Source organism: Netta rufina (assembly GCF_964035555.1).
Source record: "Netta rufina genome assembly, chromosome: 1".
NCBI classification, from domain to species: domain Eukaryota; kingdom Metazoa; phylum Chordata; class Aves; order Anseriformes; family Anatidae; genus Netta; species Netta rufina.
Window position 1 is genome coordinate 104,092,281 of NC_140123.1, and position 26,134 is coordinate 104,118,414.

Genomic DNA, 26,134 nt, shown 5'->3' on the forward strand with positions numbered 1-26,134 from the left:
GACCAACATTGTGTTTTGTTTTCCCCAAAGGAACTTCAAACTTTCACATGGTCTCCATGCATTATCCACAGTCACATCTAGCAGGAAATGTGAAATCTAGTCAGGTCATCCCTTTGAAAGCATAGTAGTTAAAACGAAGACATGGCCAGAAATTTTGTGAGCCTGAGAACCTAGTAACATTCAGGCAAAAGAAGAGGCAAAAATCACCTGTGCCAGAGATGGAGAAAGCTATAAAGGTGTTCTGGAGGCAATGAATTTATCTGCAGTACTTTTTTAGACTGTGTAACTCCCACTACCCTACTGTTGGCCATGGCCATGGTGTCAGTTATTGTCTCTCCCAGAGAGGAATTAGGTAAGATTAGCTGAGTTTTAGCTTTTGTATTAGGATCTGAATATTTTCCCTCACCAGTGAAACGGGGATAGTAAAACACAGATCAATTTAAATGAAGTAATAGATTGTAGTGGTTCCCTAGTTCAAGTATTTGGAATACTCTGAAAACATAAAGTGCTGTATAAGTGCTACTACTGCTAAGAAAGGTTGGCCATAGTTTACATATGAGACTAGGACCTGGGTCAACTTCATCTCTCAGACTGATCTGGTCAGCACCCTGTGACACCATAATACTCTTGATCTGCAGTCTGTGCTCCAGGAGACCTGCACCTCACCCATCACATGGCTACTTCACTTCTCACTCCAGCAGTGGGCCATCCCTCCACATCAAGGGGGAGATTATCAGCCCTGAGGAATGCAGGCACTCTTACTGGGACTGGAATGCAGACAAACAGAACACAGTCATTCCTGTAAACCATTTAAACTTCTCCAGTAATAATATCCTGCTTTTTTTTTTTTTTATTTAAGAAAGAAAAATACAGTTAACCCTACCCTTCCTTGTAGCTGAACACATGCTTGCTGTGATCATGGTTCGTAATAGCACAATGGTTTAGATTCTTTCTGTTCACATACGTTTATTCAGTAGACTGAGGAAACAAATTCCCAAAAGGAAGGAATTCCACTCACTTGAATTTAAAGTCCTTTTGTGGGAGAGAAGAACAAGAGTACCCAACCCACTTTTCATCACTGACTCTGTTGGGTAAAAATAAGCAATAAGTTTTCTGCTATGAAAAATTTAATTGTTCACACCTGATCTTTGTGCTGCACCAGAGGCCAGTGGAAGCCTTTTGGTATCAAGCCAGGACTTGCGATGTACCCATGGACATGGGCAGTCACACCACACCCAGGGCAGCAGCAGTATAAGGCTCCTGAAAGCACTTTAAGTATTTATGCAGCCTGAGGAGAGACATAATTGTGGACTGGCATTTAGCTGAGAACTTGCCTAACAGCTGGACTCAGTTCTGTGACTCCCAGCTTATGTCTTACACATTGTGCGACCCTCCATGAGCAAACCTCTGTAAACTCTTGCCCAAATCATTGTGTGCAACAGAAGGAGAACATTTTCCATCCTGTTTAGTAGTTGTTAGGCATTTAAAACAAAGTACAGTCACTAAAACCTCAAACTAAGTTTTTCCTTGTTCCTGATCATTTTGGTTTCTTTTATTGTATGTTTTCTTTTAGTGGGGTAAACATGTATGCGATGTTGACTGGAACATTACCTTTTACTGTGGAGCCATTCAGCTTGAGAGCTTTATACCAGAAAATGGTGGACAAAGAAATGAACCCTTTTCCCACCCAGCTCTCTACAGGTAATCAAAGGAATATGCTTGGACCTATTCAGATCCAGTTGGTTGGAACCATTGCATTGAATTCTTGATTGTGAGTCATGCTACCAGCATGGCACACTAATCGTGAAAAATGTTCTTTTTCATTTTGTTCTCCAAAAGATCTGCGGGTGTTGGTGTAGTATAACTCCTTTTGTTTTGACTTTTGTATGTAAGCTGGAGAAGTGCCAAGTTGTACTGAATATGAGAGGAACAAATCTGTGAAAATCTGTGAAATTGCTTTCAGAAAATAGCTGGTCAGTTTTGCGTGGTCGGATGATTTTAGTGTAGGGTATGGATGCATGAACTCATTATTTTGGAATAACACGTTCCTGGGCATTATCATGATTAAGGTTGAGCGATAAGCTACCTTGAATGACCTCACATTCATTATGGAATAATGACATGCACTCAGAAAGTTATTTTGGGACAGTAGCCTGTGATAACCTTCGTGTGTTCAGAAAATGCAAAATTGTCATTGCATTAATATTAGAAATATTAATTCCTTCTTCAAAGCCATGTCACTAGGCAACAGAATCATGTTTCAGCTTATAGCAAGACTGTGTCAGCATTTGGAACAAACTATGTTTTGTACTTAGGTTTTATTTTTGTATGCTAAATTTGATGCTCATGGAGAGCTTCTGTTCTTATCTGCAGACAGTTTGCAAGGGACATTCAATAGGTTTAAAATACCGCAAATACGAAAAATTTGAAAGATCATACACTTTCACTTAGATCACTAATAATGGCAAACGATTGCCATGGGGTATAAGAAAAAAAACTTTGAAAGTTGTGTTGCAAGACGAATTCTCCAAGGACAGATTTCCCGGCAAGTAGAAGAAGTAGATAGTTAAGGATTTTCTCACATGGTTTATCTGTGAAGCAAGTGGTGTATGTTGTTTCTCATTTGCTCAGCATCTGTATTAAGTACATATTTTCTGCCAGCAGCTAATGTTGCTGCCATGTTGTAAAGTGGTAGGTTTACAAGTGAGCTGGGATGCTTCAAGTCTTGCCATGTATTTGATGCAGTTAGAGTATTTGGTATTTCCATTCTGAGGACTCCCCTGTAGGATTCAGTTGCACAAAATTGCTATTTTAATGTTCTAGCACATGTTCTAAAGCCCCACTGAGTAAATTAAAAGACGGATTATACTGTATAAAGCAGATGACTGCTTCATATTGTATTGATCTGGAAGCCAAATCCTACATCAATTGCAGTTACTCTTGGATTCAGGGACTTGGATATAGTAGTAAAGATTTGCCAAGTTTGCCAAATATTTTACCAAATGGACCTCCCACAGTGAGACTTTTACCAAAAACTATCTGTTGTATAATGACTATACAGTCGCTTTGATCCAATGTACTGTTTCCCCAATCATTTTATTTCAACCACAGTCATTTTTTACGTGGGAGTTTTCACTGACTTTACGGGGACAACTCCTGTGTTAAAGTCTGAATCACCCATGAAAGGCCTGTGGAAGACCAGACTTTGTGTAGCAAAAAAGATAACATTATTTTTGACAGGCTTCATTGTACTGTTTCAGTCATCCTATAGTTTTATCATGGAGATCAAATTTTCTAACCGTCATGTCTTTGTAGAATTTGTGGCTCACTAACAATATGGTCTCCTGTGAAAACAATATTTTGTTTATCCTGTGAGAACAACAGCAGCTTGAACTTTCAGAGATGATGGAAAATTAATGGGATAGATTTAAACATGTTAACCTTTACTCACTGTGAAAAAGGCATGCATCGGTTCTTGGTTTAAGTCAACAGGCTTGCACATTCACCAACATGGCAAGCTGTGATTTAAGATGACATTTGTTCTTGACACACCTAGGCTTTGGGTCAGTAGGTAGAAAATCTTCTCCTCTGCCCTGAAAATTGTTTCATCAGTTAACTCCTTAGGTATACGGATCTTTTTCTTAAATCAGGTTTTCTTTTTCTGTTAATTCACAGAGATCACAGAAGAGATTTTTTGCAGTAGTCTGTTTTGCTTGTTCATTATGTTCTCTTTCAACATTTAATTTCACAGCTACTGAATGCAGGGTTTGTTGTAAAAATAGCTATTCTTATCACTAAACAAGAGTATATTTTATTTGTATTAGTTACAGTTTTGTGTGACCATGGACACCCAAAGCAACTGTGTAGCAACAGGGAAAATTTGGGGTTAGTATTTGATTTTCCCACTTAGGAAACTGTTTTTCATTAAGCTGCATAAACAACACAGCTATCTGATTATTGATTTTACTCAATAATCAGATAGCTGAGTTCAGTTGTTAAGGAAGTTGGTATTCACCTTGCGCACATTATTTTTTTTCTCAATGTACTGCTTCTGTGTGTTTATGGTCTTCCTTTTAGAACAGAGAAGTGCTGTGGAGATTAGAAGAATCTCTCTAAAAAAAGGTTTTTTTTTAGATCCTCAGCTCCTTTACTTGATAAGTTTTCTGCATGGTTGATGTCTTTTTTTGTTACAGAAACCCATGTCTTTCATAGCTGAGAGTCTAAAAGGTAGCATCAACTGATGTTACTTTCTCGTGATTCCCTTTTTAAAGCCTATCAGACACTGACTACTGCACATGTTGCCACGTATTCCATGCTTTTGGAGCAGAAATGAAGTGTCACTTTTTACGAGCATTCAGAAGTCGATCATTTAAACTCCAGGAATATGTGGATCATCTGATGACTTATATTTCCTCTGTGAAGTACAGATTAATTGCAAACCATTGATCAAGTCAGTCCTGGGAAGTTACTGCACCTCAGCTAGATGTTACCACTGTCAGGAGTAAAGAGGCAGTGTTGTCAAGCTGAGGTCTGTGTAAATTCTTAAGAACAGCAAGCAATCATCTGCCCACATCTGTAGTTCTGAGCTTACTTATGGCTTTGTGAAGTGAAATGACCTTATTTCATTCTCTCTGGCCAGTTTTGTAAGCAGCACCTGTATACCTATTTTAACCAGGGCCCACTCAAAGCATGGCATTCTCTAAACAAGACACTAAGCTGGTTTTGTTCATGTCAAAGCAAATGAAAGTAGCAGAGGTCTCGTAGTTCATACCTGAAGCACTCTGTGTTTCTGTTCATTACTGAACTCAATACGCTAAAGGAAGTTTAAAGGGAGAGTTGTTTTTCTCATGGTCCTGGTCTGTCATTTGTCAAAAGACCAAACTTTGCCCCAAAGTTACACCATGGAAACAAAATTCCATCAAGTGCAGGTCACTGGCTAATCAGATTAGTGCTGTCCTCGAGTTCGTTGTAAATGAGGCCCTCACATTCCCTCACATAATGAAGCATTGGAGGGATAATTCACAGTGTCCTTTGTTCATGAAGCTACTTGGTTCAGCATGAAAAGCGGCTTCAGATGCAGTGGGTCCAAAAATCGATTCATTATCTTCGTGTTTGTTTCCTGGGGGATTAATTTAGCTGTCCTACAGCTGCATGGCTAACTGAAAAAGACCCAGTCTTCCTCACACCATCTAACAGCTCAGGTGAGCAAAGGTGCTGTTAAAAATCTCTACTGCATCTCCTGGGACCGGTTGGTGAGGGAATCTCCCTGGAAGGCTCCCCTCTCTGGAATCAGTTTCTCCTGCTCTGAATCTGCTGCACTTTGTAATGCTTCACAAACCTCATTTACTTTGTCTTTTGACAAGGGGGGAAAAAAATCAAGGTTTTTAAGGAGCCGTTGGCTGATTTGGGGGCTGAGGGCGTTGGCAGTCGGTTTGGGGAGGGATTGCTTTGCACTGAGAAGCATGCTCTGAGCCCGTGGGATGCATGCGGCTCCTAACGGGGCAGTACTGGGAAGAGAGGAACTCAAATGGCAGAACAATGGGGCGATTGTTTCCCATAACAAGGGTCTGCGCCCAAGATGTGTTGACGTGCGGGCTTTCAGGGTACGCAGGGAGCAGTCCTAACATCGGCTTCCAGGAGATTTATGAACTTGGATGTAGTTTCTTCCTGCTGTTTCCACAATATTGCTGTCATAGGAAAATAACAAAAATGTTGGGAAAGATTTAAAGTGAAGTACCTCACATAAATCAGATATTTGTGAAGACAGAGCTTAGAAAAAAAAATAAGCTCATGCCTAGCTGAACTGGTAAATACATAATCATAACTCTCTCTCTTCCAAATATAAACTTCTTAACACTAGGCCTGCACTGAAACAGATATCCTCTAAGGGCCTTCCCTGGCTGATGTTTGATGGTTGCAGGATGGTGAACACAGAGGTTACCCAAGCTGCTAGGAGTCAACACCTATCACATCTAACCTTGATTTATTTGATGAGAAACCTTCCCTTCCTCTCCTGCTGCTCTGCTCTGGCACATCAGCCCATCCAGCCTGTCCCTTGCTGTGGGTGGGCTTGGAGACCTGAGAATGCTTGGGTAGACAACCAGGCAAACATGAAGAAGTCTCACAGAAAAGAATTTTATTCTTAAAAGGCAGCGGTGCTGTGTCTGTGCAGAGGATCTGTCCGTGAGAGGAGCAGTGCATTTCATATACCTAATCAGCAAGGCAGTTCTGGCAAAACTTTTACATAACACAAGACTCTATTTAATCTAAAACACCGCTGTTAAATCCAAAGACTTGAAGTAGGGTTAAATTTTTCAGTCCTCAGAAACCCTACCAAGCCTCAGGCAAAGCATAGCAGTGGTCCTGTGCTGCTACTGCCCAATGTCTCCATACAAGGTCTCTCCAAGGTCTGGAAATAAATAGATAAGACACGCTCAGGAGAGTCTGGGAGGGAAGCTGCAGCTCTACTGCAGAATGAGGTGGAAAAAAGCCTATAAGATGCCATCCATATGAGTTGGAGAAAACTGCTGGAAGCCATCACTTGTGTCCTTTGTTTGCCATTGACTTTGTTCAGGGTGCACTCAGCATCTCCACTGGACTGTTTCATTCTGGTTTTGGTTTTCCCAGAATTAGGTTTCTTTGTCTTTTGTTTAGAGAATGATAGAGGACATAGTTAACTCTTTAATGTTTTGTAGCTAATAAACTAAATCTAATCTTGATAATTTAAGGAGTAAAGACCAGGAATATTTAACATAGAGCTTATTTTCAGCTCAGATATTCACTTCTTGTGAGTCTTTTAGCAAATCTCTTGATTTCATTGTTCATAACCATATAAGAAGCACGTTATTTACAAATATTGGAAAATTACTTTTGAGGCTTGTCGTAAGAAAATCCCAAGGTGTCATGGAATGTCATTGAAAGTTGAAGCTATGGTATTTGAAAACAGAATAAAGTCCATTAATTTTACTGTACTCTTAATTTTGCTAAAATCTCCTACACCTGACTGTAGTTTAGATGGAAATTATAAGAGGATTTCTCCCCATGTCAACGGGGGCAGAAAACCCAATTCTCCATGTCTTCCCTCCCAGCTCTTCATCCCTTCCCTCCCCTCCACTCACTCCCAGTCACTCTCTTTCTACTCTAAACAGAGTATGAGTGATTTCCCTCTAATCTCACTCCAGTCTCCTGTCCTCAGACAAAAATTTTGACTAGCATACTCAGAAACTTCAAACAAGCTCTGAAACAAAAAGTTCTTTTTCTCCTCTCCTTTATGACTCTGTAAATCTCCGTTTATTTTAGTTACTAATCTCTTATCAGGCTTTCCTTTTTCTCAAGGACATTTGAGCATACTAGAAGGAAAAAGTTGATTTTTAGTATATTCTGGGGTCAGGCTACACAGCATAACATCTCAACTACCGTGTTAAGTCATAAAGCATATGACATAGCTCTTGTTTTTTCTTGATTTCTTCACAGCGGCTGTAAACTTTCTACGATCTCTGCTAGAGCCAGATCCTGCAAAGAGACCAAACATCCAGCAGGCACTTGCAAATCGGTGGCTTAATGAGAATTACCCTGGGAGAGCACCACCTAATGTAACATATCCAAACAGGTACTGTGTGAAAGAGCAGAAAAAAACAGCCAGTGTGTACTGATGTTAAAATGTGAACAGTTTCATTTGTGTGACAGTGTCCCACTGCATTTTCTGGGATTGCTTTTCTGACTCAATCCTTAAAGGTTTTTTTTGGATTGTCCATTGAATATGTGTTTCCTGAAATGACCAAAAACAAACCTTAAATCAGAAGCTGGCATATGATGCATTTGGGGGGTGGTCCAGGGTACAGATCAGGTGATTAATTGGCTGCAGGCCTTAGAATAGATGTTTGTGAAGATAGTTTATCAGTTCTGATCTTCTCCTTGTTTGTCAGTAGACCCATACTACTTTTCCAGTAGAGGCTATACCTATTTGTGATACATATGGCAGGTTCCGTGGATTAGGTAAATATGCAAACAGTAGTGAGAATGGTCAGAGTTAAATGACCTTCATTTGTTGGTTGTTGATCTTGAATACCTGTGCAATGCTAAATGCATGACTACATGCAAACAGGTAGCAAATCTCATGGTTAGTCAGATATCAGTCTAAAGAAAAAAAGAAAAAAGAAAAAAAAAAAAAGGAAAAAAGAAGAAACAAAGAAAGAAAAATCCTTCTGGTCCACTTTGGTTAGAAATAATCTTGCTTGACTTTCAACACCTCTCAGTATAGAGTCTTCACATGAGCAAGTCAACGTGGGCTCTCCTTACAGTCAATGGAGAGAAATAAGGGCACAGTTTACAGAATGATTCATCTGACTTCTTTTTGATTCTGTAGTAGGATGACATTGTTCCCAGGAGATCTGAGTTTCTCTCCCATGAATGTAAATAGAGCCTCAGGCAACTCACTTAGAAATGTATGTCTTTATTTGATCAGACAAAACTACCTTCCTGCATCAAAGCCCTTCAGCACACACAATCTATTATCTGTGGAGGATTCCTTGTGGTAGTTACTAGCTCTCAGACAAAGATCCAAAGTAGTGCTGAGGCAAAGACAGCAACTTAAAGCTTGATTTTGGTGCTTAAAATTTGATAGTGCCCCAAAATTTAATTCTTAACTCACTAAGAGACAAGTTCCTAAGAGAAGAGCCTAATTTCTACTCTAAAGTTTGTTCAAGCCCATCTACAAGAAGGGCCGGAGGACAGACCCGGGAAACTACAGGCCTGTCAGTTTGACCTCAGTGCCAGGAAAGCTCATGGAGCAGATCCTCCTGAGAGTCATCATGCAGCAATTGCAGGGGAAGCAGGCGATCAGGCCCAGTCAGCATGGCTTTATGAAAGGCAGGTCGTGCTTGACGAACCTGATCTCCTTCTATGACAAAGTGACGCGCTGGGTGGATGAGGGAAAGGCTGTGGATGTGGTCTACCTGGACTTCAGCAAGGCTTTTGACACCGTCTCCCACAGCATTCTCCTCAAGAAACTGGCTGCTCTTGGCTTGGACTGGCGCACGCTTCGCTGGGTTAGAAACTGGCTGGATAGCCGGGCCCAAAGAGTCGTGGTGAATGGAGCCAAGTCCAGTTGGAGGCCAGTCACTAGTGGCGTCCCCCAGGGCTCGGTGCTGGGGCCGGTCCTCTTTAATATCTTCATCGATGATCTGGACGAGGGCATCGAGTGCACCCTCAGTAAGTTCGCAGATGACACCAAGTTAGGTGCGTGTGTCGATCTGCTCGAGGGTAGGAAAGCTCTGCAGGAGGATCTGGATAGGCTGCACCGATGGGCTGAGGTCAACTGCATGAAGTTCAACAAGGCCAAGTGCCGGGTCCTGCACCTGGGGCGCAATAACCCCAAGCAGAGCTACAGGCTGGGAGAGGAATGGTTGGAGAGCTGCCAGGCAGAGAAGGACCTGGGAGTGATGGTGGATAGTCAGCTGAATATGAGCCAGCAGTGTGCTCAGGTGGCCAAGAAGGCCAACGGCATCCTGGCTTGTATCAGGAACAGCGTGACCAGCAGGGCGAGGGAGGTGATCGTCCCCCTGTACTCAGCTCTGGTGAGGCCGCACCTCGAGTACTGTGTTCAGTTTTGGGCCCCTCGCTACAAGAAGGACATCGAGGTGCTTGAGCGGGTGCAGAGAAGGGCGACGAAGCTGGTGAGGGGCCTGGAGAACAAGTCCTACGAGGAGCGGCTGAGGGAGCTGGGCTTGTTCAGCCTGGAGAAGAGGAGGCTCAGGGGTGACCTTATCGCTCTTTTTAGGTACCTCAAGGGAGGCTGTAGCGAGGTGGGGGTTGGCCTGTTCTCCCACGTGCCTGGTGACAGGACGAGGGGGAATGGGCTTAAGTTGAGCCAAGGGAGTTTTAGGTTAGATGTTAGGAAGAACTTCTTCACTGAAAGGGTTGTTAGACATTGGAACAGGCTGCCCAGGGAAGTGGTGGAGTCACCATCCCTGGAAGTCTTCAAAAGACGTTTAGATGTAGAGCTTAGGGATATGGTTTAGTGGAGGGCTGTTAGCGTTAGGTTGGAGGTTGGACTCGATGACCTTGAGGTCTCTTCCAACCTAGAAAATTCTGTGATTCTGTGATTCTGTGAAGTGCCAGGTACCTGATGTAGCATACACACAGGGGCGTGACAACCTCTCTTTGTCTGAATGCCTGAACCATTGTCCTCTACCCAATATGATTTCATGTTCATCAACTAGGCCACCTCTTTGTGTTAGTGCCTTGACAGTCTCAGTGCCTAGGCAAGCTCAGACCATGCAAACAGAGCATTCACTTGAGCATTCACTTGAGGCCACAAAACTGCCTCCCCACCTGCCCTCCCCTCTGGTCACCTTCTAGTCAGGTGAATAGCTGTAGGTCCAAACCTTGTGGGGTTGACAGGCACCTACAGTGCCAGTCTCTTACTGCTGAAGCGCTTGATACTGCTCACAACTGAGCTCAGTAGATCAAACTGGGTCCCAAAACTCACGACAGCCTTCATGAAATTTTGGAGACTTTTCCTTTCACTGTTGCTGTCAGCTGGCTTACAGGTCACAGTCCTGTCTGCTACCCATGTCCCCTCTATATGTGTAGGCAGCTGAGGTGCCCTCATTTAGCAGCAGGCATTTCCCTTCCTGAGTTAGCGTTTTAAGTATTGCTTTGTGGAGAATTGCTTCAACTATGCATTTCTTTGGCCTGAGGACAATAATGTCTCTCACTCTCAAAATATGGCTGGATAGTTGTTGAGCAGCTTGGATGCTTGTTCTCCAACGGGTGCCATCACTAGAGCCATCCACTGAAGCAATTGTGAGGCTGGCTGCATGTGATCCTCAGATGTATGTGGACAGAGTATAAAAATGGCCCGTAAGAATGATTGTTTTGCAGGGAATAAGATAGAGAACAGACAGACTCATTATCTCAACATTACTGCCTGAAATTTAAGGGCAATTGAGTTAATTTGAGTAGTATGCTGTGCAACAAAAGGAAATCTGAGTTTCCATGGTGCTTTGGACTGTACCGAAGTGCACTGTACATATGAACATTGTATGGTAAAGAAAGGGAAAACAAGTGTAAACTGAATGAGTTGTTAAGCTAATGAAATCACTGTCATAATGAGCCTAATCAATCTGCTAAACGTGGCATCTGGTAAGTGAATGTAAGTGTAACTGAGAGCTGTATGGGTGATTTAATTCTCTTGCTGCGTGTGTCTTATCTGCAGAAGAGGAAAAAAAGAAATATGGCTTAAATGTGATTTCAGAAATCTTTTGAGTTTGTAGGTACATTTTCATGCCTTGGTTTCATGACTTGGTTAGCTTGAAATTATCAGCCCTTAGACAGACAGGCTGTGGTGGAGGTGTCACTTTAGAGCTTACTCTCTAGTCCAATTAGGTCGGAGATTTAGGAGAGTGGCCAACCTCTATTAGGTAGAAAAGCTGTGCAGTGCTGTTTATGGAGTGCCCATTAATCATCCCCTCCTAACAGCAGGCAAATGAAATGTAAGAATGGAAGAAAATGCAATACTGAACTATAGAGAGAGCATGTTTGCTCATGAATATATGTGGATACAGTGATGATCATAATCCTTACTTATTGTAAGCACTTTTAAAGGGAGTATCAATGTGAAGAGGTACCCTTTGCTATTAAATAAATCAGCTACATTTTTTTTCTCTCGTTGCATATTTTTTCTTATTTTTTCTATTTGAAAATAAGAGAAAAATAACTACTTCTTTCAGAACACAGGTTTTATGATAAAGTCAGTGAACCTGTAAAGGATAAAAGCTATCATGATTTTGTCTTTCCTTTCCTTTTTTTTTTTTTTTTTTGATATTATTTCTTTATTTTTAAATTGATACAAAATAATTAGCTTAATTAGTTTCTGCCCAAAGCTTGACCTACCTAGAATTTGTAGAGTTTTACTAAAGCGTTATTGGGAAAATGCTGTAAAGTTTGAAATATTTAAAAGACATAATTTGCCTCCTTTTGATTGCCTCCAAAAGGACCTCTAGAGTCAGCTTCAATAGGGTTTCTTCAAGTTTCTGTTAGTGTGCAAATGTGGGTAAGATATTATCTGTTCTGAAAAATCAACTACCAAATATGCTAGGAATCACTTTCTTTCTTAATCATGCTTTTTATAGCACAAGCAAGAAACTGTTCTGTTCTTGCAGTTCTCTTCTACCATTTTAAGGTAACCACCATTGTTTCCAAGGCAGCAACACTGTAGGAAAGGGGAGAACATGAAGATAAGGTAGAAGAACAGCAGAAAATGCATTTTCAGGCAAATAATTTCTCAGGCTTTTTATGAGCTTGTTTTTGTTAAATAGGCAAGCAAATATTTCCCATTTTGCTGTGCATTTCGAGTAGAAACTGCTTGAATTCTTTTTGCCATCCAAATGCCTTAATGTGCAATGGCCAAGATAAGTTTTGCTTATGAACTTAAAAAAAAAACACTCAAGCTTTTTTTTTTTTTTTTTTTTTTAACTGCACAATGAATCTTCATTAGCATGCTGAATAAAGGAAAACAGTTAGCTGAGATTTTCCAGAGTCTGTTTTTCATCTTGTCTAAGTCCTTATGTCAGACCCAGACTGCTCTCTGGGCATTCCTCACATCACAGGTGTACAGGACAGTGGTATAGGAGAGCAGGGGTGAGAAAGGTAGAGAATTATCCTTTTGAGGGGGGAAAGTAGGTTGTAAAAAACTCATAACCTAAGCTTCCATTAGTTGCCTTAGCCAAATATTAGGTTTGATATTGGGAGCAAAGAATATCCTTTAGAAAGCAGACAAAATCCAGCATTTCTTTGGAGATGGATGGGAGTTGACAGGTACATCTGGGAATCTGGCCAGCATATTTAGGTGTCTAAACAGGAGCAGAGTTCTTTGGAAAAATTGTTTTTAACTTACACTGTGAAAGTGCTTTGCTATTTCCACAGCCTCCTGTACCGCACTTCTCACCTTGGCTAAGTCTATTATGGACTTTACAGAAAAGTACATCCATAAACTCATGTTGTATTTCTGCTTCTAACCAATATGAGTATAGCAGCAGTTTTACCATTTTGGGAGCTGCTGTAATAACCCTCCCTGTGTGTCACCTTTCTCTGGGGTGAAATGCTCTAGCTACCTAGTGCATAAATATTGTGCAAAAGTTGAGGGGTGAAGCTGAACACTGTGGTGTCTTTTAAAGAGTAATTTCAGAAAGGAAAATGTAGCCACCTAAGTTGGATTTTACATCTTTTCCTTCAAAACCGGGTGGATGATCTTGACAGTCTTCACTGGCCAGATCTAGGGTGACAAACTGAGACATCCTGGGCATCGCAGTGCCATTTCATGTCATGGTAGGATGTGATAGGTTGGCTTGGTTTGTTCAGCTACCACAGTGTGCACATGGTTCCCAAGTAGTCTGCCTTTCTCATCACAGCCATGTTACTGAGCCTTTCAGGTTTCTTCTCTGCCATTGCTAGCAAGGCTCTGTCACTGGGAGGACAGTGCAAGCAATGTGCTTCACCTCTCTTTCTGCAGAATCCACCTGGAGGACCTCAGTCAAAGTGTGCTGCTCCATATGACTGAGAAGCTCGGCTACAAGAACAGCGATGTCATCAACACTGTGCTCTCAAACAGGGCAAGTCACACGCTTGCCATCTACTTTCTGCTTAATAAGAAGCTGGAGCGTTATTTGGCAAGCCTCAGGGTAAGTTCTGCTTGGTGTTGATTCTTTGGACAAGCAGGTGAGAGGGTAAAAAAGTGCTTAAAGATTCCCTGCTCTCAAGGTATTGCCTGGATTTTTATTCCTTCATACTAAAAGCATAATTTCCAATGATAATTCCCCAAGCTGCTGAGGTAATTGCTTATAGGCTTGATGTCTCACGATTCCATGTTTTTGAAGATCTTTCCATAGAAAACTAACGGTACAGTTGCCACCCCAAGGTAGGCTGTTGTGCAGGCTGTGCCTAGTGTGGTATGCAGTTTGGCCTGCTTGACTTTGCAAACATTCTCCCAGGTCATTTTTTCTCTTCTTTAGTGCTGCTCTCCTTAAAATCCAGTGACAGTGCTAGTGCTGCACAACTGTCCAGCTCATGTAGCTGGGAGCCCATTTGTTAGGATGGGCAAAGAGCACCAAGGCAAGCTGCAGTCTCTCTTCCCATGGCTATCTCTCCACACAGCTATCTGTAGTCTGGCGAGGAGTCTTAAAAAGTTAAGAGTCTGTAGGCTCCTGAATGAGTTGCGTAGTCAGTAGGGTGGGCTGTATTTTGTTTGAGCAACCTGGTCTATTAGAAGGGGTTGGAATTAGATGATCTTTAAGGTCCCTTCCAACTCAACCCATTCTATAATTCTGTGTATAGAGTTTTATTTTTAACGTTTGTTTCTTTGAGAAATTATCCCCAACAGCACCTTAGTTTTTCTCTTCTCAGTTCTTTTAGCAAGCGTGTTTTAACGATGATGCCATCAATGATATTTAAAATGTAATGGACCAAATTCACCACATCCGTAAGCTGATGAAACTCTGCTGAACGCCAAGAGTGGATATGGTCCATTAAGCAGTAGCTAAACATTAGCTTTCTCTAATTATCTTATATACTTTGATTTTCTGTGCTTCTCTCTCCACAGAAGTCTGAAGGCCAGGACAACATTTGCCACAAGAACCAGCTATACCAGATAGAAAAGTACAAGGCAAATAAAGACTCCTATGAGGTAAAGCTCATTAAAGCTTCTTAAGGTACTTTGAAAGCAGGCTGAATTTGAGGATCCCCAGCTGTTGGGATAAGACAATGAATTTCTGGAGCTGTGAAGAAAAAAAGATCAGTGGTCTTGGCTGCACAGGGCAATTCTCTCAATTTCTTTTTGAAGGAACAAATAGCAGCCCCTTAGGGCGAAGTTTAAAGACAACTTTCAGCTTTCATGAGGAAACTAAATGCTCTATTTAGCAAAATAACACAAACTTCTTCAGGGGGAACCTTAGTTTCATTATGATGTGCAAGTTGCTGAAGAAGACTCTAACTGCATTGCCTCGAGTCTAAAGACCTTGGTGGTGCAGAGCAGAGAGCTGTGTGACTGCCAGGGTTCCCTCTCCCCGGTGACTTGCCATAAATCTGCACAGCAGAGTGCAATGTCCTGACTTGACTACTAGAAAATGTAAAACTGTATTAGTACAAAACTCTATCTGGGTGAAAAGCTTTTCAGCAGAACTGATGCAGAACTAGCTCACTGTGTTGTGACACACTTCCCTTGGCCAGAGAAAAGATTTAACCAAATCACCTTTCACTCTGTTTGTCTCCAGTCTTTTTTCCTGCAATAGAGGAAGTAATTTATTAGAGGAATCCATAATAGATAATAGGAAGCTTCTTCTGTATGGATTTCTCTTCTTTGGCTGTTTCTTTGCCAAGCACTAAAATTACAAGGGTTGCATGAACTGTGCAAGTCCTATCTAACAACATAAATAGCAGTATTCCTGAAGAGTTTACCTGTTTCAAAAGCTACTCTCCAGTGTTGGATTGATGATCTAATTGCAGGGACAGATTTGTATTATGGCTGAGTTTGTTTATTTTAGAGACTGCTTGCAAATTTCATAGAAAAGCTGAATTGCAAGCCAGATGGAAATATCAGGGCAAAGTACTTCTCATTCTTTCCTTACATAAATCAGAACCACCTCACTTAACGTGTGTCAGCAGTGGGTAGGCTCGATGAATACTGTATTTCAAAACACTCTGTGGCAGTTTACTTGCATGGCTGGCTCACTGTGTCTGCATCCACGCCACATACAGGCAATTCTGCAGCAAGGCTTGCCTGGGCACCTGCACATAGCCAGGAGAGAAATGCATGCTCTGTTTTTGTGCTCTTCCTGTATTCCCCGCACCCCTGGAAGGGAGCTGATATTTGACTTCTGTAAGGATCACTGAAAACTAATGATGGTGTCACTGTATGACCCCAGTTTTGTTTGTATGCACAGTTAGGGATAAAGGCTCCCTCCAAAACCTCTCCTGCGTTCAGTTAGTCCCAGTGTAGCTATTTAGGGGATGAGGGGATGTCCTTTCTTTCCTGAAATAGTTATCTTGAAGCAATTGCAGCGCAGACACTGTGGTAATAATACGGTATAATATCTTTCTTCATGGGCATAGCTGGGTATAAAACATGTTTATATCACTTTAGCTGTGTTTACATGGGGGGATTGTACCAGGACATTTAAAACAGCATGCTTGGGTGAACACAGACCCTGAGATGCTCCTGCCACTTGTAATTGTGGGAGACGTTTCTTCAAAAATGCCTTCAGGGGGTGGGAACCCAGCCATGGAAGTGTCTGAATTGTGCTGCTGGGATCAGCGGTTGCCTTTGGGACCCAGAGATGCAGAATTCATAAGCTCGGACAAATTTGTGGGCTGTAGGTAGGGTCCCCTTACCCATCCCCTGTTTCCAGACTGGGACTGGGAGGTATTGGTCTCTGGGCAGATAATGCAAAGGAAGCATCGCTGTGTGTTGCCATGGAAATGTCATGGAGAGAGGTGGTCGGGTTCAGCAGAAGCAGCTGACTGAATTTCTCCCATCTCACTCCCGCCATGTGAAATGAGGACTTTCCTGGGGGTCAGGGGCTGCTTGCCAGCAGCACTGTCTGTGGCTGGGGCAGGCAGCACAGCACGCATGCAGCAGACATGCCCAGACCCTCTTTTCCCAAATTGGCATGGTAGCAGTGGTGTGCTGGGGCTGAGAGTGCAGATACGTGCTGTCAGGGCTAAGCAGACGGGTGTTTTTGCAGGCTGGCTTCACTTGAGCACTCAGGGCACTGGGGCAGTGTAGGAGTATGGAGAGAGACAGCCGTCTGTCTGCCTCTTTTTGGTTGCAGACAGCTCAGGTGATGAGCAGTCATCCCTGCAGCAAAGCCAGGGGACCGGTACTGGGGGTTTCTGCTGCCCTCCGAGTAGCTGGTGGGCTTAGGCTGGAGGAATTTGTAATTATAAGAACTCGTGTCGTTGTCCTATCACAATATTAGGCAAAGCCAAGGCAAATACTCATTATCTTCCTTCCAAGTTCGTTGCCGGGACTAGGATAGATTTTAGGGTCGAGGTCAGGACAGGAAATAGCAGAGGCTGATGTAATGCCGAACCTATTCAAGTATAACATACCGGCACAACTCTTTCATTGTGCAACAGCAGGCCATTGCACGACTGCGTACAGCACGGTGAGGAGTGAACTTTTATAACTCCCCTGAAGGAACACTTCCTTTCCTTTTTAAAATATAATAGCACACAGCACCTTGGGAGTTTAGGATTTTGGCCGTTTCCCCTCCCACCACTATCATCAAAGAGAAGCAGTCTTGGTAAATTTTAAAAATAAGGCTATTTACAACATTCGTCCAGGGTAAAGTAATTCATTGCTAATGCCGGATGCGTGGATTTGCTTTTTCATCGGTGCTTTAATTGTACGGTACAACTGTGTTACTGCTGCTTATAAAACATTACAGCAGTGTGAAAGCAAAGCCAGGGGCACGTGGCATGTGTTTGAGAGGAGAGCGGTGAGGAGTTCTGGCTTGGCTCTCGTACCATTAGCCTAAAATGATCACAGCGCTGCAACGTCCTGCATTCTGACAGATGCTGCAGCAGCCAAAATGCAAATTCTTTCCTCACCTATCCAAAATAGCAAAAAGCCCTTAAACAATTGTGATTGGCTCCTGCAGGCTTTATATACTCACCACTTGGTCTCATCCTCACAAGTACCTTTAAAAACAAGGATAGTTGGTAGAACCCAGTCTCTGCTGAACTTGGCAGCAGAGTTTTACATCCTTGAAAGAAAAAAGTAGTTTGGTGGGCTCGGAATTAAATGCACAGCTCCCACTGACTTTATTGTTATAGTCTGTTATTCACACAGCATTATTGTTATTACTGCTATTGTTGTTATTACTGTTGTTATTATTTCATTGTCATCAATAGTGACTGTGCTCGCCAAGATAGCGTCTGGGACGGATCAGACATTGCATTGTTCCAGGCATAGCACAGGCAGGGAGGTATAAATGCTCCGTGCCTGACATGGCTACAGCCTCTAAAGGCAAGGGGGAAGACATCAGGTGAACAAGGAGATATAACGCAAGGAAAGCGATGACAGCTCCAAAAAGTGTTGGTTTGTTTCTGTGGAAGAGTTAGCCAGCTTTAGATGGCTAAAGGAAAACAAACCAGAGTGAATAAGGGATATATGGAGAGAAGGCTGGGGAAAAAATGGGTGTGTGGCAGTACACGGAGGGGAGGAAGACAGGAAGGAGTTCCCAGAGGATCCCTGGTTCTCTCTCTCTCCCCAGTCACTTCACAGCTTCTGTAATAAGACTAAAGTCTTAGTTTGTGATTTCCTGAAGCTCTTCCTTCTGACTCCACAGCTTCCAAAAAGTCAAAGATCAATGAGCCCAGCAGTGCCCAGACACCATCTACGCAGTGCCCAGTTCTGTCTGATGGGTGCAGCCTAGTGATTTTCCTCTTATGTGTCTTAACATGTTTCCAGGGGTGTTTAATGGAAGAAACAGACAAACAAAATGTATTGTACATCCTTATTTCCCTCTCTTGCATTTATGCACATTCCTTTGCATCACACAGGTGCCCCTCTAAAGAAACAACCTCAAAGCAACCAAAACAAAAGCCCCACTTCTTTGAGATTCACATTTAAAACCAAAAAGCACACGAGTTTGTTCAAGAAAAGTGGGAATTTCTTGAAGTCTTTGAGTGACAGCAAAATGCAAGCCATAAATTTGATGCCTGAGTTTTAGAAGTAAAATAATACCTTTGTCTGCCTCTGAAATCAGTGGCCAATGAGGAGTATTACGCAGCTTACAGAACCTAGTGATTCCTGTTGAAAAGAAACAGTGAATTTTTACTGTAAAACAACTCTTCAAAAGCTGGAGCATGGGTACACTTTTCCCTCTGTCATCACTGGACATCAAAATTATGTTTTCAAATCTCCATGTTTGCAATCCCAACTTCGTTGCTGCCTTGCAGCATAACACACACGTAGAATCAGAGCCTGTGGATGCACAGCAAAGGCCACGTTCCTCAAGGTCTTGCCCAGAGAGGAGATGAGTGACTCAGAAAGTTTGAACTTCTTTAAAGCTGTGCAGCTCATCTTTTGAAATATCAGAGGAAGTGCAATAAACAGGAATCAAAGACCTTTTTCTGTGTTTAAATGGGCAGGCAAATTTCAGATCTGAAAGAACACAAATCCTCATGTACTTGGTTGAATGAGGTCTCCTAGGACAAATGACCTCCGAACAGAAAGCTGTCCTTTTTCTTTAATTTTCTGAAAGCATCTTTTCATCTGTGTGTCAGTGCAGATGGGAACCCTGACACCATGTCAAATGGGTCAGAGGAAAATGTGATGTGGAAGCTGCAGTTATTTTGAGTAACCTGTACAAGTTCCTTGTAAAGATATTGTTTTCGATATGACTTCAGTGAGTGGTGTGCTTATAACTCGGGGGGGTGAAGGACATTGAAACTTCCTGAAGTAAACCAAATTGTTCTTGTTTGTTTTACAACCTAAAGGACAAAAAACTCAAAGAGCAAGAAAAGAAAGGGGAGATTCTTCACCGTCAGCTCCCAAAGAAAGCTGAGAAAAGTCCAGTTTCATATAGACAGCCTTCTTCCTGTCTTATCTCACAGATACAGAACACCAAGGCTCTGCTGAGGGACCGAAAAGCTACCAAGGCTGGAGGTGCAGAGAAAGGTCAGTGAGAGAAATACCAGCGTGGCTCTGTGCGCATGTGCCTTCCCGTGAATGTGCTTGCATGGGTCTGCCTGTACCAATACGAGTGTCTTACGTGGCATATGGTTGTTAGTAAATAGTCGTGTGCTTGCGTTTGCTGCCTGCTCTGGAGGTGGTGATGTGAACGGGGATGGAATAATGTAGTCAAACTTTAAACAAAACATCCTGAGGAAACCATGACAATGTTCAGCAGTCATGAATCCTCACTTTTACTTCTTTTTTTTATGTGACAGAATTTCCACTGCATTTAAAAAAAAAAAATAAATCTTTTCCTATTTTTATGTGCTTGTACAAAATCATCTGTACTTCACATTGGCACTTTGAAAGCATCAACACCCACCCCAGATCAGTGCTGGGCTGCTCACTGACAAACCAAAGCTGATAGGGAAGCTTCTTTCTGCCAACAAATGCATTTTGCTCAGAGAGGAATAAGGGGCAGCACAGAATGAAATTGCTGACCCTGAGGAGAGTGCTGGTACCTGTGGCCACCTTTGAGAAGTAGTGGCAGCAGCTGATGGTGGAGGAAGGGGAGATGGGCAGCCAAGAGGAAAAGTGGCAGGCACTGCCTACCATCGTGTATTTCAAGCAGTGAAAGGAGGAAGAAAAACATTAACAGGAAAAGATGAGACAGATGTAGAAGAGAAAACATAAATAATGTAGGGAAGGAGGCAGCCTGGGGAGTGCTGGGTGGGACCTGCTCTGAGGATGGCAGGACAAAGGAGGAGGGGAAAAGAACAGTCAGCAGGGAAAATGGGGCTGCAGGAGTGCATATGTGGGCAGGACGTAGAGGGGAGCAGGAAGGTGACGTAGTTGGCTGTTGAACAAGGGAGGGTAACTAAAGACCAGCATGGAGAAATACAGTAACTTAAAATGTTAATTGTGGTGTCAGGCGGTTATTTAGAGCCTTGGATTTGGGTGATTTCATTGCCTTTCTCATACCTTCATAACTTACCATTTGATGCTTTCAACGTGAAGTGTCAAAATGGTGTTCATCAGGCAGCACGGGCACCTCTGCTGTAAGGCAGCAGCAATCTGTAGAGATGGTCACAAATAGGACATACTTTTTGTGAAAAATTAAAAAAAAAAAAAAAAAGTAAAAGAAAAAGAATCTGTTTTTCAGAATTTGCCACTACTTTTGGGAGTATGGCACAGCTGGCAATAAGCAGTTGATATTCTTTTCCTCTCCAGGCTTCTCCTTGCTTTTTTGAACTAATGTAAAACCTGAAAATCACCCAGATCTCAACTAGAGCATTTCTGTGCTTACGGAAACTGTGTTTTGATGCTATTCAAATAATTTTGACCAGTTTTGGAAAGAGACTAGTCAGATTAAACCCGGTCTGCCTTTCCCAAGCTATTCTCAATGCATGTGATTTCATCCCATACACCCATTATTGACATCTCAACCTCTGCCAAGACCATCCCTTTCAAAAGATATACACGTGAGATTTGTGGCTATGACCCGAGGGCTGCAGACCTCAGAAACTTTCTATCCCCTGTTCTCTCAGAGTGAGGATGGGAGAAGTCATGGACAGTGATGAACTGCCAGTCTGCTATTCTTTCCATCAGGGGGAATCTAGCAAAGCAGACTCCTTGGCTAGCTTTTCCTAAACGCAGCAAAATGTGGTGTGTTTTTTTTTTCTTCTTGCAACTATCTTGGCGTGAGTGCCAACATTCTGTAGAAACTGAGTAGATCTTCTCCATGGGCTGTTTTGTATTACTGGGCCAAATCCTGAAAAGATTGTTCCATTTATTTTCGGTCCTTGCTTGGGGAAGATTCTCGCTGAAGTCAGTGCAGCAAATCTGTTCCAACTGTAACAGCCTGAGTCTGGCCAATGCAGTTACTCCGTATTTACATGTGGGAAACCAAGAACAGATTTTGTTCCAAAATGCAAGTAGAGGCATTAGGAATTAACTCACTGTTGTTCCCTATGTCTGTAGGTATGTGAGTGAATACAGTACACAGACCTAGCTAAAAACATGCAAGGGAGAAATGTGAGATTTCTCAGACATTGCCTTAGAGGATATAATTATTACAAACAGCTGACGACATCAGTGGTTTTCTTTTTCATGTCCTTGTCTTACTCACTTTAAGTGCCCTTCCTGCATTTGAGGAAAGTGGCAGATAAATTACCCATGAAACAACAGCATGAGTGTCAAACAAGGATCAGGTTCCTCAGTGCTGCATTGAGTGTATCCCTCAGACCATTTGTTTTAGCTGGTGCATTTGTCGTGCAGATTTGTTAGAGGTGATGTCCGATGCTGTCTGCCACAAGGCAGAGAAGGTAGCGCCATTGATTGCCATTTGCTCTTCTGGTTCCTTTTGTGGTTGCTTTGTAGACTCCACCGGCGGGTTAAGCCCTTTCCACGAGCCCGTGGCGACCAAGACAGGCTGCGTCACGTCCAGCTCCCTGGAGTACCTGGAGGTCCAGCCGCCGCTGCCCAGGACCCCACGGCTCCTGAAGAGGCAGGATTCCCCGCAGCAGGAGCCAGCCCGGGCCGGGGGCCGGGCCAAGGACTCTCCTCTCATCCTGAATATCGTGCACTCCTTCGAGTCTGTCGACAGAGAGGACCAAACAGACCAGGTTTCCCCCTCCCACCAGTACAAGGTTTTAGGCTCGCCCATGAATTTCCCTTACAAAAGCTCAAGTGAAAGGACACTCTCCCCGCTTTTTCAGCCAGGAAGTACGTCCCCCGTCCACCCCACCCAAGTCTCTTTCACGTACGAGGAAAAAGCATATCCCACAAAGGAAGAAGCTGTGTCCCCTACTCAGCTCTTTTCCAACAACCCCCTGGGCAGCCCTAACTGTGTTAAAAGCAGGGGCAGGTTCCCCATGATGGGGATCGGACAGATGCTGCGGAAGAGGAACCAGACGATGCAGTCGGCGAGCGACAAGCCGCTGGAAGCACGGATGCCTCAGCTGCAGCAGATGAGCCCCACGCAGATCACCTTCAATGCTGCAGACGCCGTGAGCGGCCAGTGTTAATCTGGCAGGCCAGGATTTATACTGCTGTTGTCTGGGACCTAGCCTTTTTAATTGTTAAAAAGAGGGGAAAGCCACAGGCATGTTACCATTGCTACGTAATACACTACAGTTGTCCAGCGTAGAAAGTCAGAGATCTGCTTGTAAGGAAGGGGTTGTCCTACATAATAAAGCTGAAAGAAGAGGGCTTTGCTTGGGCTGTTAAGAAATATTAGCATTTTGCATCTGACTGTACAGTAAAACATGTCTTGAAAGAGCCATGTCAGTCTGTGTTTTCACTGCTGTGATCTAGTATTGCAGTAAGTAGGTTGGAAGAACGCCGAGCATTAATGATTTGATTCATCAAGGTAATTGGTGTGGTGCCATGAGCGCTGGTCCCATCAGGACTAGTGGTAAAACTGTCCGTGCTCCACCTGCCTGTGCCACACTGTATGTTGTGCTCTTACAGGTATTGCTCACGTGGCTCGACAAGTGGAAAAACTCGAGATGCTGTTTCCAAAATCAACTTGCTAAAAAGCACTGCCAAGAAGATAAAGTTGGTAGAAGCTTGAATAAAGACATGGGTGATCTAAACATTTAGAAAAAGCGGGAATGTTGAAAGTCAAAGCAGCTCTTAGTTAATAATAAAGTAGCTAATAATGGAATCATTTTTTTCTAAGGAAAATGATTTAATGATGTTATTCAGAAGAAGCACAATTATTTTAAAACAAGGTACATCCCATGGCGATTCAATTTACCATACTGAAGGCCCGTTCCTTTCATGTAATGGGTTTGCAAGTGGATGCTTTAGGCAGCAATCCCAATTGCAACACGCTGTGTTTAAACAACCCAGTCACCTCCAATTTTTGTAGCTGTACTAGCTCCACTCGTGTGTGCAGGATTGCAGTAGCCCCTGTTACAGCAACACAGCACTGGACATACCTGAAGGCTTTTCTGAGAGACTGCAGTGAATTAAAGAGACTAATAAAGGACATGTGAACCTGTACCAATGCCATTTTATACTGCAAGATTGGTAATGCAGTGGTTACCAAAAATTTGGTATTGTTATGAGCTGTGAAGATTAAGTTTCTTAAAAGGCAACTTGTTCTGCATACTGGTCTTGTTTTTCTAAGTAAATGATACATTTGAGAGGTTGGCAACATTTTTTGGTTCTGTTTTTGTGTTCTCACCATTTCCTATAAACTAGAAGGTTTAGCCAAAGACTATGCTTTTATTTCGTCTGTACTGTGCTTGCATATGTGTTTGTGTATACGGGACATCTCAGCAAAGCTTGTACTAATCCAGTCCCCCCCCGGGTACCCCACTGCTGCCCACCCACCTCTCGCCATTCCACAAATGGGGAAGCAGAATCATTGCCCTCTTATTGGGGTCTTTACTGGAATATAGGGATTTTGCATCAGTGGGAACCCACGTCCTATTTTTATCAGTGTTATTGCAAATGATTTTGGAGCCCCACTGCTTTGGTTTCTGTATGAATATGGAGAGTTTCCCTTGTCTGAAAAGCTTTCCTTCCAGTTTCATGAGGTGCAGAAGGACTGGGGGAGCGGGGCCACCAGAGGCGGTGAAAGGGTCCCCAGCAGAGCCCATAGCTGAGTGCATATTCCTCATTTTCCACTAAAAAAAAAAAAAAAAGGTCATCAGTCCAAATACTAACAGCATGGATAATTGGACTGTTCAGTGTTTTGAGTGCTTGCTGGAAAAAACAGCAGAGCATGAATGCTCATCCCTGCAGATGGGACCTTCACCTCGGCTTCAAAGCAGCCTGTCAGGTTGTACGGGGGAGTCTGCGTGCTTCCTACTGTACTCTTCAGGGTAGTGAGGACGCACGCCTCTGTGGTACTTAATGCAGCTCTAAAATTATATACATAGAAATCCTCACTTATTAAGAAAGCCCTGAAATACTTTTGCTTGTCTTGAGATTGAAAGTTGCTGTCTTCTATTTGTATGAAACAGCCAAGTATCCCAGGGGTCCATTTTATCTCTTCCTTTTGTTTAAAAACATCAAACCATTTTCTTTTCTTTCACACTAAGAACACGTTTGCGCTGCAAAGCTAGTGAGCAGGGACAACTGAAACACCGTCGTGTGTGTGCATCAGGCTCGTGTACCTGATGGCAGATACTGACTTGAATTACAAACTCAGGTTTATTTGGAACCCAATAAAAGGTTGGGGGAGGCAGGAAAGAGACATGTATTTTTTGTGAAAACCCAGTAAATATATGTAAGAATCAGAATGAAAACAGAAATGTTAAATCTTTTATTATATTTATAGAGAATATATGAGTACTACACTGCTAAAACATAAACATGTATCCAGCTTAGACAGTAGCTATGTACAGTCAAACCGCAGTGACCATGTAAGGGACTAATTGAAATACAGTAGTGGAAATTCCAGGGGAAAAAATGTATTTGTTATCATTATTAAATATATGTACTTTTTGAACAAGATTGCCATGGAGTGCTGACTTTGTTTGCAAGGTCACTATATAGCAAGGAACGTGTAAGTACAAAGCAACCAGTGAAACACCAAGGTGACAGAAGGATTACCAGTGACTTTACATTCTCCCATCAAAGGCTGTTCCTTTGCAAGGGCTGCTGATTTGCCTATAAACTCTGAGTGAGCTAAAAGGTGGATGATTAGTAGAGGGTGGGATTTCCCTTGCATAACATTAGCCCCCTTCAGGTTGCGCATCTCATCTGTGTTCATTATCCAAGCTGTTCGTCACCAGTGCAGGCTGATAGGGAACTCCAGTTCTCCTTACCTTAAAATAGAGGCTTGAAATAGGGGAATGAATTGCTCCCCAACAGTGCCCAGCTGTTCGAGTTACAAGAACGGGAATAGAGTCGATGAATTCAGATGGGAACTGAGCTCTTGGGCATCCAGGTGAGTCCCACAGATAAGAATTCACACTGATACAAACAAAAGTATTTGCTGATCAGCTTTCTGTGCCTCTAGATTATATTGTTTCAAGTTGTAGGGACCTTTGCTAAGTTCAAAACAGCCGTGCAAAGACTGTCAAGCTTGCAGCTTCAGCTTGAGCATTTCTGTTGTTGATCTCACTGTTTTTGTAAGAACTGTTTCTTCCTCCTCCTACCTTTTTGATTTTATTTTTTTTTCACACAGCAGCTATTCTGAAGACCTCCAAAATCAGCAGAGGTCTCTTTCAGATGTCTGCAGTAGGCTTGGCACCAAGCCCAAGATGAACCTGTTTGATAGATCTGAAAACACATCTTACACTTCACGTCATGCCCTGGGGGAAAGAGCACTTCTGAGCTTTAAGTGCAAGGGGAAAGCACTGTGGTTAATGGGGCCTTTTTGAGGTGCTATTTATGTCCACAACCCAATGGAGTCAGTGGACCGGTGGTGAAGCACCTGAAGGGCTTTGCAGACTATCTGATCACTGGACAGCAGCTCAGGATCTGTAGTATTAAAGT

General features: G+C 42.8%; 1 protein-coding gene across 1 annotated transcript in view; it reads left to right on the top strand.

Annotated features, from left to right (window-relative positions):
* Positions 1 to 22,704, top strand: part of HUNK (hormonally up-regulated Neu-associated kinase) — a gene marked incomplete at both ends in the record, with an annotated part of 56,140 nt that extends 33,436 nt beyond the window's left edge. Inside the window, 6 exons of the mRNA XM_084297274.1 lie at positions 1,574 to 1,701; positions 7,474 to 7,609; positions 13,514 to 13,682; positions 14,600 to 14,683; positions 19,501 to 19,681; positions 22,058 to 22,704. Of these exons, the coding sequence (XP_084153400.1) occupies positions 1,574 to 1,701; positions 7,474 to 7,609; positions 13,514 to 13,682; positions 14,600 to 14,683; positions 19,501 to 19,681; positions 22,058 to 22,704 (1,345 nt within the window). The remainder of the gene's footprint in view (positions 1 to 1,573; positions 1,702 to 7,473; positions 7,610 to 13,513; positions 13,683 to 14,599; positions 14,684 to 19,500; positions 19,682 to 22,057) is intronic.
* Positions 22,705 to 26,134: the final 3,430 nt, after the last annotated feature.